This window comes from Triturus cristatus, chromosome 12 (genome assembly GCF_964204655.1).
Source record: "Triturus cristatus chromosome 12, aTriCri1.1, whole genome shotgun sequence".
Classification (NCBI taxonomy): Eukaryota; Metazoa; Chordata; class Amphibia; order Caudata; family Salamandridae; genus Triturus; species Triturus cristatus.
The window spans coordinates 179,717,440-179,738,050 of record NC_140595.1 but is presented as its reverse complement, the minus strand read 5'-3'; the positions used below and the strand labels follow the sequence as shown (position 1 = coordinate 179,738,050).

The 20,611-nt window shown below is 47.0% G+C and overlaps 1 protein-coding gene across 10 annotated transcripts in view; it reads left to right on the top strand.

Annotated features, from left to right (window-relative positions):
* CNOT1 (CCR4-NOT transcription complex subunit 1) overlaps nt 1-20,611 on the top strand; it is a 1,579,387-nt gene that overhangs the window by 637,947 nt on the left and 920,829 nt on the right. For 8 of the 10 annotated variants that reach the window (XM_085638198.1, XM_085638193.1, XM_085638199.1 and 5 more), the window contains 2 exons: nt 18,092-18,378; nt 19,977-20,055. The exons of the other annotated variants lie outside the window; for them this stretch is intronic. In XM_085638198.1, coding sequence (XP_085494324.1) covers nt 18,092-18,378; nt 19,977-20,055 — 366 coding nt within the window. The remainder of the gene's footprint in view (nt 1-18,091; nt 18,379-19,976; nt 20,056-20,611) is intronic. 10 annotated transcript variants of the gene reach the window in all.

The following is a 20,611-nucleotide window of genomic DNA, read 5'->3' as shown; positions in this document are numbered from 1 at the left end:
GCGACCCCAGTTTCCTTTCCCAACACCCCACCCCCAAGAGTCTGGTTATCCGGGCCTCAACCTCCCAATCCTCCTTCCCGTCCGCTCCTCCGGATCGGGAATCCAAGAGGTTGGAACAGTTTGGCAAGAAACTGTTCTCGTCCCTGAGTTTGGGGCTGCGGTCTTTAAATACCGCTTGCCTTTTGGACCATTAATCCCACTCTGTGGGATACGGTGGAGGACGTGCTGCCCTTTTGTCCGGTGGAGGCCCGGACACGACTCACTCAAGCACTTGCTGACGGTCGAGATGCAGCACGGCACACCATACGGTGTGGACTTGACACCACAGACTCGCTGGGTCGGGCGATTTCCACCACGGTAGAACTTCGGCGTCACGCCTGGCTGAGGTCCACGTCATTTTCGGGGGATGTCCAGAGTTCCCTCATGGACATGCCCTTTGATGGCACTCGCCTTTTTGGTGAGAAGGCGGACAGTGCGCTGGCTCGGTTCAAGGACTCCCGGGCCACGGCCTTGGGTCTTTCGGCCCCGCGGCCGCAAACTTCCGCCTTTCGTCCCTTTCGTGGCAAAGGAAGGGGCGCCTCCTCACTTCTGCCTAGCCACCGGCCGCAGAACCAACCTGTTCGCGGACGTGGGTTCCGCCGTGGCTGTACTAGAGGACAACGTGCCGGTCAGTCCACATCCACCCCGGCAGCATCCGCCTCAAAGCCCTCCTAGTCTGAGCTTTCAGGCCCATCCCACGCCAGTGGGCGGCAGAGTTCGCCATCACCTGCTCCACTGGCGATCCATCACTTCGGACAGGTGGGTGCTGCAAATCGTCCGAAGGGGCAACTCCCTCCCCTTCGAGACGACCCCTCCAGCCATGCCACCGCAGTGCCACCGTATATCGGAGGATCACTTGAATCTTCTGCGGGAGGAAGTTACGGCCCTCTTGGCCAAAGCGGTCGTCTAGCGCGTTCCTGGTCCAGAAGTAGGCCGTGGTTGCTATTCCCACTACTTTCTGGTTCCCAAGAAGTGCAAAGGGGGCCTACGCCCTATCTTGGACCTCAGGAGCGTCAACGCCTTCCTCCGGAAGGAACGGTTCAAGATGCTAACTTTAGCTCAGGTTCTGGCTGCCCTCGACCCTGGAGACTGGATGGTAGCGTTGGACTTGCAGGATGCCTATTTTCACATCCCCCGTCCTGCCGGCCCATCGGTGTTACCTGCGGATCATGGTGGGTCAGGAGCACTTTCAGTTCACCGTGCTCCCCTTCGGTCTCACCAGTGCCCCTCTGGTGTTCACGAAAGTGATGGCGGTGGTCGCAGCTCATCTGCGCAGATCAGGGGTTCCAGTCTTCCCCTATCTCGACGAATGGCTATTTGAAGGCAGGCTCGCCCCAGCAAGTAGTCTCCCACCTCCAGACTATGGCCGACCTCCTGCATTTGCTGGGTTTCTCCATCAACGTGCCAAATTCACACCTGAGACCCTCCCAGAAGCTCCTCTTCATCGGAGCAGTTCTCGGTTCGGCGCAGTTCCAGGTTTATCCGCCGGAACAGCGGGTCCAGGATATTCAGGCTCTGATTCCCATCTTTCGGCCTCTATCCTGGGTTTCGGTCAGGTTGGTGCTGCGGCTTCTGGTGCTGATGGCCTCCTGCATCCTGTTGGTGCATTACGCCAGGTGGCGAATGCGGGCTCTGCAGTGTGACCTGAAGTTTCAGTGGGCCCAGCATCGCGGCAACCTGTCCGACCATGTCTTGATCTCGGAGGGCACTGCGAAACAGTTGCAGTGGTGGCTCACGGACCGCGATTGGGTCAGCGGCAGATGCCTCTCCCTAGCTCAACCGGAGCACGTAGTAGTGACGGATGCGTCCCTCCTGGGATGGGGGGGGCCATATGGGAGAGGCGGAGATCAGAGGACTCTGGTCTCCGGTGGAGGCTCAACTCCATATCAACCTTTTGGAGCTGAGAGCGATCCGGCTTGCACTGAAAGCCTTCCTTCCCTCTGTCCGGGGAAGTGTCGAGCAGGTGTTCACGGACAACACCACCACCATGTGGTATTGCAACAAACTGGGTGGGGTGGGGTTGTGGACCCTTTGTCAGGAGGCTCTGCGCCTCTGGACATGGCTGGAACATCAGGGCATCACCCTGGTGGTTCAACATCTGGCGGGCTCTCTGAACACCAGAGCAGACTAACTCAGCCGCCGGTGCATGATGGAGCACGAATGGCGTCTGAACTCGGACGTGGCGCAAGGTCTCTTTCTGCAGTGGGGAGAGCCTTGGTTAGATCTATTCGCCACCGAAGAGAACGCGCAATGTTAGCAGTTCTGCGCGTTGGAATTTCCAAGGCAGCACTCGCTCGGAGACGCTTTTTGTCGCGAGTGGAGTTGCGGTCTGTTGTACGCCTTTCCGCCTATACCACTTCTGCCCAGAGTGCTGAAGATCAGGCGCGACCGGGCCCAAGTAATCTTAGTGGCTCCGGATTGGGCACGAAGGTACTGGTATCCCGAGCTACTCAGTATGTCAATCGATCCCCCGATACGACTGCCTCTTCAGGAGGACCTTCTGTCGCAGCAGCAGGGGACGGTCCTCCACCCGAACCTGTCCAGCCTCCACCTCCATGCGTAGAGATTGAGCGGCGGCAGTTGATGCCATTTGACTTGCCTCCTGAAGTCTGTGATGTCATTCTGGCAGCCAGGCGTCCCTCCACACAGACGGTATACGCATGCCGGTGGAACAAATTTGTGGCAATGTGCAGAGCAAAGGCTGTAGATTCCCTTTCCGCCCCTCTTTCTGAGGTTCTTCTCTTTCTTCTTTCTTTGGCCCAGCAGGGATTTTGCTCTGGGCACCTTGAAAGGTTATCTTGCTGCTATCTCTGCCTTCTTACGGCTTCCTGACCAGCCTTCTCTTTTGGGCTTCACTGCACACGTTTGCCAAGCACTATTGCCTGGACAGGCAAGTCCGGAGAGATGGCTACTTTGTCCGTTCTGTTCTCCAGGACTTTCTGGTGTGATCTTGGTTCGCAGACCCACCACCGGGGTTGTATTGCTGGGGTATCTATTCTAAGGTGAGGAATCTAACTAACGTGTTTCTTTCAGATGAACAAGTTGCTTACCTTTGGTAAGGATGTATCTGTAAGAAACATTAGTTAGTTAGATTCCTCACCGACCCACCCATCCTCCCCGTTCTGCGAACTGACATCTAGGGTTAAGGCTATCCTTTTCCGGGCCCTAGATTTTTTGGCACCAGTGTCTTAACTAATCCGTCGTCATTCCGGCGCACGACGCCAACGACGGACGTGGAGCCGCAGACGACGCCTAGCGACGCGCAAGGGGTATTGCTACAAAAATCTTTCCGGATCCAGCCTGACGCCTGGGGATATTCTAAGGTGAGGAATCTAACTAACTAATGTTTCTTACAGATACATCGTTACCGAAGGTAAGTAACTTGTTTAACGACTTGCCTCTCGAGCAGCCAATCACTGGAGATGCATAATGCGCAGGCACTACTTGCCAGATATGACGGGGCTCACTACGATGAGCTTGAAGACTTATTTCAATATTTGCCTGACCAATACAAGGCCAAAGCCAGTGATTTGGTCCAGGCGTGCAAGTTAATTACAAACGCATCCATCAAATGTGCCATCAGTGCAGCAGACACTGCATCTAGATCTGCCAACACCAGTGTCTTACTACGCAGACATGCATGGTTGCGCATTTCTGGTTTTAAACAAGTGCAAGCAACTATCTTAAATCAGCCGTTCAATCAAGAGCACCTATTTGGCCCAGCTTTAGACACAGTTTTGGAAAATGAAAAAAGACTGACACTGCAAAATCTATGGGAGCATTAGTCTCAAACACAAGGTTTCTTTTGTCGCTCCTTTTATAGGGGTGCATCCAAAAACATTAGTACACACCATACTTCCTCCTCCTACAAAAGCCCCACACAAACTTCCCCCAACCAATGATATTTTATGACTTCCCTCCGCTCCCTCCAGACTGTTCCACTCCGGTCGGAAGAAATCTAAGGTTCGAGGGATATGAGCTGCAGATCATACACTTAGGATAGTAGATCGCCATCTGGTGTTGGGCTCGGATGCTTGCAGGTTGTTGTTGTCTTTGGTCACGAGATAGGTGACTCCTCCCTTGGACTACAGTGCGCATGGGCATCCACTCCATCCTCAGATTGTTTTTTTTTTCCGCCATTGGGTTCGGATGTCACTTTTCCAACTCTGGTTGAAAATCTCAAATGCAAGCTTTTCGAATCTAAATAACTTCTACAACTACATCGAAGCACCTTCACTCGACAACGAATTCATCGGCTCGATTCCAGACGTCGACGCGGGCTTCTGGGCCTATCCACGCCATGAGGCCTACGGATCATGGAAAGGACGCCGTTTAAAAAATGCCCCCAGTGTGGAGCAAAATTTTCGCACAGTGACCATCACAAAGTCTGCAACCTGTGCCTATCACTGGAACATGACGAAGCCAGCTGTCCAGCCTGCGCAGCATTATAATCCAAAAAGACCATTCGGGATCGAAGAGCTCAACGCCATATCATGGCACACAGATCAGCCCCGGAACCAGTAAACATCTTCGATGAGGGTCCCGATGTCCCGGAAGAGGATTCAGAGGAACTTCAAATCATCTCAGAAGCAGACGACCCAGACGACCCCATTACTCCGGGGCAACGTGCGAGTACCACTGCCCCTGCCACAACCCCTCCAAAAGCAAAGGCATTGGTCAAGACTTCGCCAGCTGACCTCAGTCGAGACCGAAAACATCCTTCAGAAGCCCCGCCTCCGGGCTCGGCTCCGAAGAAACATAAGCTTTCCGGTGGCTCCGTCCCGAGTAAACCGCATGTCATTGTACCCCTGGCACCTTCGGCACCGAAGACAAAAGACCTCTCTGCACCGAAATCGGATCCGACACCTTCGGCACCGAAAACATCGAGGCCCATAGATAAACCGGCACCGAATGTTCCCAAGCCGAAAGACTCCACTTCGGCACCGAAACCTTCATCAGCACCGAAACCACCCGCTAAGGACTATTATAAACCTCTTAAAGCCGAAGACTCTACCGATCAACCAAAAACTCGATCGGAACCGAAAAAATCGGCGCCAAAATCTGTTCCTGAAGAACAAGAACTTTTCCATCCAGATCCAACACAAAAAAGGATCTATATTAATCCAAAGACTGGACATGTCACTGCAGTGCCATGTAAGAAACGGAAACAGGACACAACACCTGCCCTAGTTCCTATAAAAAAGAAGGACTCTGCAACATAACCTATTCCTCCTTCCTCTCCCATACAACCTTCTACCCCACCCCCTCTGCCTACACCACCCTTACCTCTACCATCTCCATCACATACACCACCTCCACAGGATGATGATGATGACCTAGGTTGAGCGGGTGATCCTTATAATACTTATGATCCGTTCACAAATCCAGATACCGCACCTTTGGATGATTGGGCATACCCTCTACCAGATATACCTGACCCTACACCATATTCCTCCAAACCATCACCTCCAGATGACCACCTGGGGTTTGGACAACTAGTAAACAGAGCAGCACTTTACCATGGCGTCACCATGCACTCTGATGCACCCGAGGAAGACTTCCTCTTCGACACTTTTGAACAGTCTCAGAAGTCGGTACAAATTTTACCTATGCTTAAAGGGGTGATAAAACACGCCACAAGTATTTAAGGACCCTGTCCTTGCCAGGGTGCTTAACCCAAGAATTGAGAAAAAATATAGACCTGCCCCAGAAGATCCTTGTTACATGAAAGGACAGCTCCCTCTGGATTTTTTGGTCGTTTCCAACGCAAGGAAAAGCGCCAACTCCCAAACCACGGGAGATACACCACCCCCTGACAAAGAATCCAAACTATTAGAAGCCTCGGGCAAACGAGTAGCAGCACAAGCTGCTAATCATTGGCGTATTGCCAACACCCAAGCCCCATCAGCACGCTACGATAGAGCTCACTACGATCAGTTGGAGAATCTGCTACATGCTACAACACCAGCCAGACCAATACAAGGCCCAGGCAAATGACCTTATACAAGAGGGAAAACGTATCTCAAATGCGTCAATTAAATGTGCACTTAACGCCGCAGACACCACCTCTCGAGCACTAAACACAAGTGTACTCCTTAGACGCCATGCCTGGCTACGCATTTCAGGCTTTAAGCCAGAAGTACAAAGTATCATACTTAGCCAACCTTTTAACCAAGAACAGCTGTTTTGGCCAGCAGTTGACACTGCACTTGAAAAAATGAAAAAAGACACCGAGACTGCTAAGTCCATAGGAGCATTGCAGTCTCCACAACCACGCGGCTCCTTTCGACGCTCCTTCTACAGAGGAGCCTCCAAGAATATGGGAGCAGACACCACCTCTACGTTCAAAACCTCTACACAAACATCCCCTAGTAGAGGATATTTTAGAGGAGGCTACAGGGGAAACCACAACAAGGGACGAGGTCAAGGCAATACCAACACTCATACCTCCCCCGCCACAAAACAGTGACTTTCCTCCACTCCCCCCAGACCATTCCACTCCAGTCGGGGGGAGACTCCAACAGTTCCTACCTGTCTGGAACTCCATCACAACAGAGAAGTGGGTAAGACAAATTATCCAGTATGGTTACTGCCTGGAACTCACCATTACCCATCCACACATACCACCCAAGCAGCGTTCCATGTCACCAGACCATCTTACGCTCCTCAAACAAGAAGTTCTCTCATTGCTTCAAAAACTCGCAATAGAACCAGTTCCCTTACAACATCAGGGTACAGTGGTATACTCACTGTACTTCCTAATCCCCAAAAAAGGACGAGACTTTAAGACCAATACTCGACCTCAGACTCCTAAATCTATACATAAACTCAGATCATTTCCATATGATCACTCTTCAACAAGTGCTCCCACTACTACAACAAGGCGATTTCCCTACCACACTAGATCTCAAAGACGCTTATTTCCACATTCCCATACATCCTGCTCACAGGAAGTACCTAAGGTTTGTGGTGGACGGACAACACTATCAGTTTACAGTCCTTCCATTCGGGGTAACTACGGCGCCCAGGTATTCACCAAATGTCTAGCAGTAGTAGCAGCGCATCTCAGAAGACGACAAATTCATGTCTTCCCGTATCTAGACGACTGGCTAATAAAAGCCAACTCATTCAACAAATGCGTTCTACACACTCATCGAACTATTCAAATCTTACACAACTTTGGGTTCACAATAAACTACCCCAAATCTTATCGCCAACCCTCCCACATACATCAATATCTGGGGGCCACCATAAATACCTCCAAAGCCCTAGCATATCCCAGCCCAGCCAGGATAGCCAATATACAAACTCTCATCGTAAAATTTCAAACCCAACACACTCTTCAAGCAAGAGTGTTCATGCAACTGATAGGCATGATGGCGTCGTGCATCTTCATTGTGCCTTATGCAAGACTTCAAAGGAGTCCCTTTCAAGAGTGTCTAGCACATCAGTGGTATCAGGCTCACGGACAACTAACCGATCTGGTGTTGGTGGACAGCCACTCACATCGCTCTCTAAAATGGTGGAACACAATAAACCTGTCCAAAGGGCGGCCGTTCCTTGATCCTCTTCCGCAAATAGTGCTAACAACTGACGCATCACTCACGGGATGGGGAGCCCATCTCCTAGGACACACCACTCAGGGCAAATGGCCCACTCAACAGAAAGTGCTCCATATCAATTACCTGTAGCTACTGGCAGTATTCCTAGCACTAAATTCATTCCAAATACGTCACCAGAACAAAACTGTCCTCATCCGGACGGACAACATGACTGCCATGTATTATATACAAAAACAAGGAGGCACCCATTCTCTCCAGCTGTCCCAGCTAGCACAGAACATTTGGAGATGGGCCTTTCCCCAGAACATATACCTGCTTGCAGAACACCTTCCAGGGGTTCACAATCAGATTGCCGACCTGTTAAGTCGACAGACTCAACAGATCCACGAATGGGAATTACATCCAAAAGTGCTGTAGGAAGGTGGATATCTGACTATGGTTACCCCCAACTTTTTGCCTAGTGTCTAGCTGGTTTTTCGAGTTAGTTGGCCTGAGATCCTGCCATTTAGGGTCTCAGGCTGTCTGCTCTCTTTAAAATGGACTCCATGTACCCTAGGTACATATACAATTGGTAAGGATCACCTTATTGAACCCTGTACAGTGTACCCTAGGTACCCAGGGCATAGGTGTACCCTAGGCCTCCCAGGGGCTGCAGCATGTATTATGCCACCCCTGGTCTGGCCTTCCAATCAGACACAACTGGCTGATCACTCAGCTGGGGCAAGGTATTGTAATCACCCCTTGCTTAGATATAGTATACCTATATCTACCCTTAAAATAGACACATGTGTACCTATCAGCCACTCCTATGGCAGGCCTTAACAATCCTGGAGGCAGAGTGCTTGGTAACATGTGAGATGGTGCTCTAGCATGAGCTGAGCCTGTCTGCAGCTTTCGGAACCATGTCCTTATAGCTGTTCTATGATATAGCCTACCATATACTCTTAAAGTGCCTTATAATCTTAAACGGTTATGGTAACTATGGTTTGGCTTTATCAAAACATGTCGTGTAAGGTGTCTAACACTTTGGAATAATACCCCCATTCCATTTCTGGGGATGAGGATATTATTCCCCCCTTCTAGAGGGAGAGACATATTAAAATCCTACTTTGCTGTTTAACTCTAACCAAAGCCTCAGCATCACAAAATGGATGCTGCTGCCACAGATACTAGTCTGACCTCCTGCTGCTGGGAGTGATCCTGGCAAGGGAGGCTTGGACAATAGGTTTCGTGCTTGGGGAGGTGCTAGCACCTCCCCAGACAGACTTTAGTGTATTGGGGCAGGGAGGGCTGAAAGGAATGAGACATGCCTGGGGCACACAAGGTGTCCCATGCATAGTCCAGTTCAAACCGGTGCTGGGGCACTCCAGCCCCAGTCCTGGCGCGAAACTGGACAAAGGGAAGGGGGTGTAACCACCCCCTCCCAGGTCCCACCCATAAGGCGTGACCTAGCGGGTAACCCAGCCCCCCAGATTAGTATAAGTGTGGTAGCTGGGCCCCAGGAAATTAGATTATCCTGAACCTGCAACTTGAACAGAAACTCTGGACCTTCGACATTCGACGAAAGAAGACTGAAGAATCTCCCTTGTGGCCAAGGAGTGGCTACCCTGTGCGAACAGGCATAATCAAGAGACTTACCCTTTGCTTTGCTGAAGTTCTACGAGGGACCGACTGCAGAGCCCGACCAGAGCCTTGACTTCCAGACTTCTCCGACCCTGATCCACATCCACAGCCGAGCTGAGATCCGTGGAGGCGACGAGAGACGTGGGACCGGCTATCTGGGAAAAGTGGCGAGTATCTTCCAGTGCAGCTTCTGAGGCACCCTCGAAGTTGTGCACCAAGGATTGAGAAGCCCCAACCCCAAGCACCATCTGCACCGAAGATCAGCCCCCCACACTCCATGAGTCCTGCGTGGGGCCCTTCTGCATTTTCCTGCTTGCCGCGTCTGTCCGGTTGCTTGCCCGTTGGCTAGCAACCTTTGCGACGACACACCTTTGATTTTCCACTGCTGGTTTGGCTCCTCCAGACTGGCTCCTGCTCCTCTGCAAAAGAGAAGCACCCCAGACCTTCCTGGTCTGCACCAGAAGCAAGTCCTCCATTCTTCGTGGGTTCCGCTTGCCAAGGCTTGGTGAGTCCTAGTTCGACTTCGCCGCCGCCGACAGCAAGAGCCTTCGTGGGACAGCTCGCCTCCTGGTCCTGGTCGTCCTCGACGTCTCCTGGTACCCGTGGCTGTTGCGACAAGCTTCACCTCTTCACCTGCAAATTCACGACATTGCCTGGTTCCTTCCTGGTTCCACGTGGTCACTGGCTAGTGACCCAGACTCTGTCCCTTCTGCTTGCAGGTATCCTTCCTTCTTGATCCCGGCCTTGGGATCCACCGGACACTCTTCACTGACTGCCTGTCAGCAACTTTCCTTCCGGCATCCATTGAAGTCCACGACGAAACCCGACGCAAGTTCACACCTATGCACCCTCAGCCCATGGGCTAGGTAACTTGGGTACTCCGGTGCTCACAAGGGTGTTGACTATCCTAGGGTCTAGTTTCCGAGTCTCGACTTTCTAGCTATACCAGAAGTGTCCGAAAACTGCTTATTTCTAACTGCTAGTGATTTTATCGACTTTTACGCATTACGCGTGAGTTTTTCCACTCTGCACCTGAATCCCGTGGGCCTCCCACTTCCTAACTGTTGGTAGTATAGTGTAGCCCCTGCAATTCCCTAGGCCTATTCTATTTCCGTGACAGTGGTCCTTATACCACTTCTTTAGTATATGGTTTGCGTGGCCCCTTGGGCCTAACTGTATTACTTAACTGTGTGGCTTAATGTATGCTTAAATAAGACTGTGTTGTACTTACCTCGAATCTCATAAAGAGTGCTGAGGGTTTGTCTAGAATAAATACACTTTATTTTATTTATATATATACATCTGTTGTGGTGTCCTTTCATTTGGTATTCAAGGGGTTACATATGGCATAACAGCTGGCTTCACATGCCATTCAGAGTTTAGCCTAAGACTGCTCTTGTCCATGCTACCTTTAGGATAGCTGGTCTATAAGGTTGACTTTACAACCAATCACCATAAGGGTTGTTTGGACTGATATAAGGTGTACACTAGAACTAGTGACATCATACATCAGGCCAACTTCTCACAAGTGCTACTCCCCTTTTTCCAAAAATGGGGCCAACCAGACCTAGATCTGTTCGCCACACACAAACGCAAAATGCTCAACCTTCGCCGCCAGGTTTCCCCACCCACAGTCCAAGGGCAATGCGATATAGGAGAACTGGTCAGGCAGATTTGCGTACGCTTTTCCGCCTCTCCCACTCATTCCATTCGTGGTACGCAAGCTCAGGCAACAGTCTCTCAAACTGATCCTAGTAGCCCCCACATGGGCTAGCCAGCCCTGGTTCACAACACTGCTGGAACTCTCTAGTTTCACACCAAAACTGCATCTCTCCCCGTCCTTACCCAGACACAATGGAGAAATCAGACACCCAGATCCAGGTCAACTGAATCTAGCTATCTGGCTCCTGAAGTCCTAGAGTTCGGTTACCTCAACCTACCACCAGACTGTATGAATATTATAAAAGAGGCCAGACGACCTACCACTAGAGCCTGCTATGCTGCAAAATGGAAAAGATTTGCCATTTACTGCACTAACAATGATATACGCCCACTGGATGCTTCCATACAGAACATCATTTGCTACTTACTACACTTGCAAAGATGTAATTTAGCGTACTCATCCATAAGTCTCCACCTAGCAGCATTAGCAGCCTACTTGCAAAATCGACAACACTTGTCACTATTTAGAGTGCCTGCGATCAAAGCCTTCATGGAAGGCCTTAAGAGGATTATTCCTCCCAGATTACCACCCTCTCCAGTGTGGAATCTAAACATTGTTCTTACAAGGCTCATGGGACCCCCTTTTGAACCTCTGCATAAATGTGAACTACAGTTCCTCACATGGAAAGTGGCTTTCCTTATTGCTATCACATCCGTTAGACGGGTAAGTGAGAGCCAGGCTTTAACCATACAAGAACCATTCCTACAATTACACCGCAACAAAGTGGTTCTTAGAACAAATCCGAAATTCCTGCCAAAAGTCATATCTCCGTTCCATCTTAACCAATCAGTAGAGCTACCAGTGTTCTTCCCAAATCCGGACTCGGTAGCCGAAAGAGCTCTTCATACCTTGGACGTTAAAAGAGCCCTACTTTACTACATTGACAGAACCAAAGCATTCGCAAAACCAAACAATTGTTTGTTGCTTTCTCTCCACCACATAAAGGCAACCCCATTTCCAAATCCGGGATAGCCAGGTGGATAGTTAAATGTATCCAAATATGCTACCACAAGGCTAAACGCACACCAACAGTTCCCCCTAGAGCGCATTCCACACGCAAAATAGGGGCTTCCATGGCATTCTTAGGAAACATTCCCTTAGAAGATATTTGTAAGGCAGCCACATGGTGTACAACACACACCTTCACTAAACATTACTGTGTTGACGTGCAAGCCAAAAAACAAGCTTCTGTAGGTCAGGCTGTCCTTAAAACTTTATTCCAAACTGCTGCAACTGATACAGGTGATCACCGCTAGGGGAGACACTGCTATATAGTCTATCCTAAGTGTGTGATCTGCAGCTCATATGCCTCGAACGGAATATGCTACTTACCAGTATGCATCTGTTCTTGGCATGTAGAGCTGCAGAGCAACACACGCCCACCCACCTCCCCGGGACCTGTATCTGTTCCAGCATAGTCTTACTTGGACATTACACATGGACATCTCTCTTTTTACAAACTCCATCATTTCCCATCATGGCGAAAAACAATCTGAGGATGGAGTGGATGCCCATGCGCACTGTAGTCCAAGGGAGGAGTCCCCTATCTCGTGACCAAAGACTTCTTCCGAAGACAGCAACAACATGCAAGCATCCGAGCCCAACACCAGATGGCGATCTACTATCCCGAGTGTGTGGTTCTGCAGCTCTACATGCCAAGAACAGATGCATACTGGTAAGTAGCATATTCCTTCCTACCTGTCTGGAAGTCCATCACTACAGACAAGTGGGTAAGACAAATTATCCAGTATGGCTACTGCCCGGAACTTGCGGGCACTCTCCCAAACATACCACCCAAACAACGTCCAATGTCCACGGAACATTTATTGTTCCTCAAACAAAGTTCTCTGTGCTTCAAAAGCATGCATTAGAACCAGTTCCCCTCTAGCATCAAGGTACTGGGGTTTACTCCCATTACTTTCTCATCCCGAAAAACACACAGTACTCTGACGAATACTGGACCTCAGACCTCTCAATATCTACATAAGTCAGATCATTTTCACATGATCACTCTTCAGCAGGTCCTTCCACTGCTCCAACAAGGTGATTTCCTTGCCACTCTAGATCTCAAGGCCGCCTACTTCCATATTCCTATACACCATGCTCACAGGAAATATCTAAGGTTTACAGTGGACGGTCAACACTATCAATTCATGGTCCTCCCATTCGGAGTAACCACAGCACCCAGTCTTCATAAAATGTCTGGCGGTAGTAGCCGCCCACTTGCGAAGACAACAAATTCATGTTCTCTTCCTTCATCAAACTCAACAGACAATTCATCTGCTCCACAACTTGGGGTTCACGATAAACCTCACCAAATCACATCTCCAGCCCTCCCACATACGTCAGTATCTAGGGGCCACAATGGACACTTCCAAAGCTCTTGCATATCCCAATCCAGTCAGGATAGCCAGTATGCAAATCCTCATAACAAAATTTCAACCCCAACACTCGCTACCAGCTCGAGTGTTTATGCAGCTCATAGGAATGATGGCCTCTTGCATTTTCATAGTACCTCATGCTAGACTTCAGATGCGCCTTTTACAGGAATGCTTAGCGTGTCAGTGGAACCAGGCTTGGTGTTGGACAGCCGCACACATCGCTCTCTGCAGTGGTGGAACACACAAAATCTTTCTACAAGGCGGACGTTCCTAGTCCCAGTTCCACAGATAGTGCTAACAGAGGACACATCACTCACTGGCTGGGAAACAATCTCCTAAACTTACAATTCAGAGCAGGTGGACTCTCTCAGTAAAAAGTGCTCCACATCAACCACCTGGAGTTACTAGCAATCTTTCTCGCATTAAAATCATTCCAACCTCATCTGACCAACAAAAGTGTCCTTGTCTGCTCAGACAATATGACAGCAATGTATTGTATACAAAAACAAGGAGGAACACCTGCTTTGCAGCTTACTCAACTAGCGCAAAACATATGGAGATGGGCCATCCCACAAAAGATATACCTTCTAGCAGAACATCTTCCAGGGGTTCACAATCAGATTGTGGATCTGCTCAGTTGTCAGATACAGCAGATACACGAATGGGAAAATCATCCAAGTTCTTCATCCATTTTTTCACACGTGGGGCCATCCACACATAGATCTGTTCGCCACACACGCAAACGCAAATGCCCAACCTTTGCCACCAGGTATCCACCCTCATTGTCCAAGGGCAATGCGATATGGATGAATTGGTCCGGCAGATTTGCGTATGCTTTTCCGCCACTCCCACTCATCCCATTAGTAGTACGCAAGCTCAAACAGTCTCTCAAAATTATCCTTGTTGCTTCAAAATGGGCCCGGCAACCATGGTTCATAACACTTATGGAACTCTCAGTAGTTCCACACCAAAAACTACACCTCTCCCCAAAGCTTCTTACACAGAACCATGGAGAGATAAGGCATCCAGATCCAGCTCATTTGAAGCTTGCAATCTGGAACCTGAAGCCCTAGAGTTCGGTTACCTCAACCTCCCACTGGATTGTATGAACATTATTAAAGAAGCTAGACACCCTACTACTAGAGTTTGCTTTGCAGCCAAATGCAAAAGATTTGTTATTTACTGCAATAACAAAATTGACCCACTAGATTCTTCGATTCAAAACATTCTTTGCTACTTACTGCAAGTACAAACATGTAATCTAGCATACACGTCCATAAGATTACATCTTGCTGCCCTTGCCACATACCTACAAAACAGACGTTTGTCATTGTTTAGGGTACCTGCTATTAAAGCGTTCACGGAAGGCCTTAAAAGTATAATTCCTCTCACAATCCCACCCTCTCCAGTGTGGAATTTAAACATTGTCCTTACTGGGTTCATGGGTCCTCCATTTGAACCTCTACACAAATGCTAACTACAGTTCCTTACATGGAAAGAAGCTTTCCTAGTCGCAATCACCTCTCTTAGAAGAGTAAGTGAGATCCAGGCTTTAACCATACAAGAACTTTCTTAAATACATCATAACAAGGTAGTTCTTAGACCAAATCCAAAATTTCTTCCCAAAGTAATCTCTGCTTTCCATCTTAATCTGTGGAATTGCCTGTTTTTTCCCCAAAACCAGATTCTGTAGCAGAATGATCTCTTCACACACTGGATGTCAAAAAAGCGATACTTTATTACATTGACAGAACTAAACCTTTTAGAAAAACAAACCAACTGTTTGTAGCTTTTTCGCCAACTCATAAAGGAAACCCCATCTCCAAAAGCTGGCATTGCCAGGTGGATAGTCAAATGTATTCAAATATGCTTCCACAAAGCAAAACGCACATTAACAATTCCCCCTAGAGCGCATTCAACACGCAGATTAGGGGCTTCCATGGCATTCTTAGGGAACATTCCCTAAGATGACATTTGCAAGGCAGCAACATGGTCTACGCCACACACCTTCACCAAACACTATTGTGTAGACGTGCAGGCAAAACAAGCTTCTGTAGGCCAGGATGTTCTTAAAACACTTTTTCGGACCACTGTAACAGATACAGGTGACCACCGCTAGGGGAGAGCACTGCTATAGTCTATGCACAAGTATGTATTCTGCAGCTGATAAGCCTCTACGTAAAATTCTACTTACCAGTATGCATCTGTTCTTGGCACGTACAGCAGAATGACATACACCCACCCGCCTCCCCGGAACCTCTATCTGTTCCAGTGTTCTTACTTGGATACATTACACATGGACATCTTATTTGTTTCTTACAAACTCAATCATTTCCCATCATGGCGAAAACCAATGTAAAGATGGAGTCGATGCCCATGCGCACTATGGGCCAAGGGAGGAGTCCCCTATCTCTTGACTACAAAGACTTCTTCCAAGACATCAACAAACTGCAATCATCGGAGCCCAACACCAGATGGCGATCTATGCACAAGCATGTCATTCTTCAGCTCTACATTCCAAGAACAGATGCATACCGGTAAGTAGCATTTTCCTCTTTTATCTACTTAACACACATGGACACTGTATTGATGTTACTCACTGCTCCTCATTTGGGCATACCCGTGTGTGAAAATATTTCAACAGTCGAGCCCATTCTCCTTGCCACTGAGGGAGGATTCACTCGACATCCTGTGACTCAAAACGTTTTGGAAACACAGCTTGCACCCTCCTAGCCCAACACTAGATGGCAGGAGTACGCAGTGTATGTGAATGAACAGCACCTCACGCTACCAGCAGATGCTCACAGGCTAATGAACATTTCCTTATTAACCGAGATTTCGACCTCCCTACATCGTTTTCACTTAGATTAATTAGAGAATTCATTGCAGCAGTTAAGCCTCGTAAGCACATTTGGCAGATCATGCATCATTCAGTCTTGTATCATAACTTCGATTCAAGACTTCCATGAATCTGTTAATCCTCTATCCGTATATTTATGTTCCTACACAGTGCTTAGAATGTTTTTCTCGTCCTAATGATGACTTGCAAATCAGTAGATGGTGGAAATTTCGTTGATGCACACGGCCCATAAAGACGGGCAGTCTTTTTATTTGGGGGGGGGGGGCATTTAATGTGCCTCCATAACGGACCCTCATAAATTTGACACACTACATCTAGTGAGTCTAATACGGTTTCTCTTTCTCACGCACTTTCGGGATATTTGGCGTTCGAGTTGTCACCATCACCATGTTTATTTATGAGCACTGCTGCTAATTCTGATCTGATTATAGTACAACATATTTGATATAAAAATATTGATTATTGAAACAAGCACTTAACCTTCTGTTCTCGAATTCATTGTCCTGTATATACAATGTATACCATAAAGCAGTTTTCTTTTTTTTTTCTTATTATACCTTGTTTGAACACTGATTGAAATCACTATCTGGCCCCTGTTCCTCAAAGAATTTATGGGTCTGTTCTATTAGATCCAATGCATCGTAAAATTGGAGCATCGCTACTAGTTTTACTGAATGTAACATTTCTCGTATTAGTCGCTTAAATCAGGTTTGCTGCTTTGCATTTTTCTTTCTATAGTCTTCCCCACTGAAAGCAAGCACGTTTTCCTGCTTTTATTGAAAATGTTAGTGACGTTTGTTTTTAATGACTGCTGCCTTTTCAAACTGCATACTACCAATTGTGGACTGATCTCCAAAGCTGTGTATTCCACTGAATGAAAGCAAAAATTGGCACTTGCAGTGACATTTCGAACTTTTTTCCTCAAATTTCGGCAGAAGTCAGGTAATGCGGTTGGGCAGATGATTAACTACATAAGAAGAAAGCTGTCAGGATTGTAGTCCAGTTCAAGTCTGACCTAGACACCGTTTTAGTTTCTCCAGCCTCGTGCTTTCCAAAAGCGGATACAAATACTTGCTGCGGTATACATAGAAGGGCTTTTACTGGATCCTCTTAATCAATTGGTCAGTTCAGCTGTCATTCGTATTTTGCGTTCTTCCATCTTAGCATACAGCATGGTACAATGGTCTGCCAATGTCAACCATTGTCTGTTTATTTTGACTTTGCAGTTTGGTTATTCACTTCTGCCAAATAGTCCATTCAGTGGCAGGGCTGGTGAGACAGTCTGTTTTAATGTCCTATTTTAAAATGTATTTTGGTAATGAGTCATTACTTTTTTTTCTTCAAACATTGGCATGTCAATTGATACTTTTTATTGCGTTTAAACTTTCAATGCCTAGTCGCACACATTAAATGGATAAAACGTCTCGTTTGCTAGTGCGGACATGTTGACTTTGCCAATGCTTGTTTTTGCATATGTGGGGGTTTGTGGTATGGTTTATGTGCACCTAAGCAATCTTTGAACCCCTTTGCAGTGATTTTACGTTTGCCATCCAAAATGTCTTCAATGATTTAGTTTGCACTGGTGTTCATTAATAGTAGACAATGCTTTTTACGTCCAGTATGTGAATGGTATTCTAAGTTTAGTGTGTTCTTACGAGTTACAACCAATTTCAATGTACTTTAGGACTAACAAGCACTGTTTGGCATTACTGCTACTTAATAGACTGCTACATCTCTAGACTTTAAGGTGAAAGGATTTGTATGTTTGAAAGAAATGGTTAATTTTCGTTATTGCAATGCTCATTTGTCAATGGCTCCGTAGTGCTATTTTTCATACTATGTAGCGCATGAGGAAGCCGTTATGGGCTCTTAATGGTAACTTGGTTTCTAATTTTGTTTGCAGGTGTTAGAAATGCTGCAGAGGTTTAAAGACTCCACCATTAAACGCGAGCGAGAGGTGTTTAACTGTATGCTAAGGAACTTGTTTGAGGAGTACCGCTTTTTCCCCCAGTACCCAGACAAGGAGCTGCACATAACAGCCTGTCTCTTTGGCGGGATCATAGAGAAAGGACTGGTCACATACATGGCATTGGGCCTTGCCCTACGCTATGTCCTTGAAGCCTTACGCAAGCCTTTTGCCTCCAAAATGTATTATTTTGGCATTGCTGCACTAGATAGATTTAAAAATAGGTGAGTCTGCTGCTCTTGTGACTTCATTTGTTCAAATTGTCTTTTGTTTTTATCAAACTTAATGTAGATTTTTTTTTAGTCTTGCGGGTTAAAATAAAAATAGCGGGCACGTAGTACGTTTTTGTAAAGACGCAGATTTTGTTAGATTTATGTTGAGAGGTGGAATGACCTGCTTCATTCCATACCGAGCAGTGTAGCTTTGTTTGTAAAGCCATATCGTTTTATTGCTCCCATTCATGGGTTGACTTTGGGGAGGGGGTTGTGGGTATTTTGGATTATTGGGCAAAGTTAAATTAAAATATGTAGTGGAGGTCGGATATAAATGCAGAGCTTAGTGTTTCGTTCATGTAATCCAGCAAAACTGTAAATTAGCAAAAGCTGTATTTCTAGGTCTGGACTGCTTTTCAGTCTGTATCTACGTGTGCCCACATAACTAAATGCGAAAAATCCAATTTTTAACCAAATGGCTATGTGTAATCATCTCAAACCTGATAGTTACATTTGATACTACATTTGTTCTATGCAGCCACTTCAAGTGATCTAAAGGTTCTCTAGAGTAATGTAGGGCTTCTACTTAGGAATTGCTCCATTGCACTGTGTGCCTTTTTGTGCACCAAAGAGCTATTGCTTCATCTGTTATAACGTTGTTTCCTCATAGACCTCCATGTTTTGACTTCATTGAAGCCTCAGATACCCTGTGCGATTATATGGCATTTATGTTCCTCAGATCTCCACCTGCTCTTGATAGTTTAGTGTACCTATATTCACAGAGCTTCATATGGCTCCTTAGACAAACTATTAAGCTTTCCCATTGCACAACAGTTTAAACTTCACATTCTCTTGTGAAAATTGACATTGGGTAGCAGTAAGCATCTAAGATCCCTCATTGCAAAGACCTCTTTGCTACTCAAATAAGCATGCTGTAGAAACTCCCATCCTCAGTGCGAGTGCCTTAGCCTGGTCCGCTAATCCGCGTTGACATGGACACCCATTTTGTTGGCTTTGAGGTATCACTGCCCCAAAAACCGCTAAACCTGTTTGAGCATTATAATACTCATTTAGCACAATCTAGTCAACTGCAGGTACCTTGCTTAATGGTGGTACTTCAGTCATTACAGACTCAAGCTACATAGAGCTAGTAGTCTTGGATGTGACCGTATGCCTTCATTCCCCTAGGATTTCTAGTGTTAACACCGAGCAACTTTCCCTTTGCTAATCTTGCTTTCAGGTGCTGTTACAGGGAGCACCCAATTTATCTGGAAGTCTAGTCTGAGCTTCCATCAGCAGCATCCATTGTGCAGATGCATTTGTTTATGCCAAGGTCTGCCCATGTAACATAATACTGGGGTATGTTAACCGTGTGCTGCCTGACTGTCATCCAGTTGGCAGGTCACCTGGAAGCGATTGTTGCAATCTCCCCCTTGCTGATATATTCAGTAGACTTGATAGATCGATGGAGGTTGATCGTTGTAGATAGGTGCCTGTTGCACAGTGAATGTTGCTCCAGGAAACAGTAGGTTATTGCATTTTTGCATTCTTGATGTTATGCATGTTCTCGTGCTCTTTCCCTGACTGATTAATATTTTTGCCGCTGACAGATTGAAGGACTATCCCCAGTATTGTCAGCACTTGGCTTCTATTAGTCACTTTATACAGTTCCCTCATCACCTACAGGAGGTGAGTGTTTGAATGAAATTTAATTTTGTACATTTAAAAATAGCTTTTTTGAGGGGTGGGATTGGGCTCGTGAAGGTGTAGTAAGTTATGGTTGCAAACTAAAGCCTGCTGTCTACCAACCATTTGCACTCCTTGCATAAGCCCTGCGATTTGCCTCTGCCCTGGCATGGAAAGCAAGTTTTTGTTACATTTCTTCTGAGTTCACCCAATTTGAATTCACTAATTCTATCCAGTGCAGAGGTCCATTACAAAAATCCTTAGGTTAGCGGTGTACTTTGGATCTAAAACCGGTGGTTCTGAATCTCAAATTGGCCTATTTAATAATTGGGTAATAGAATTAAGAAATTGCACATGGCTTAAATTTGTGTTCGTTAAACGTAGCATTTGCAGCTTTAAACCTTTTTTCTTTAAATATACCTCATTAAGAAAACAATTGTACAATCTGGAGTACCCCTTAACCTGCATATTACATACTTTTAAAGAATGGGCAGGGAGTACAATCTGAAATTCCTTATTTCCAACTTGTGTGGGTGGGGGGAAAAAGTGGTGTCCGAAA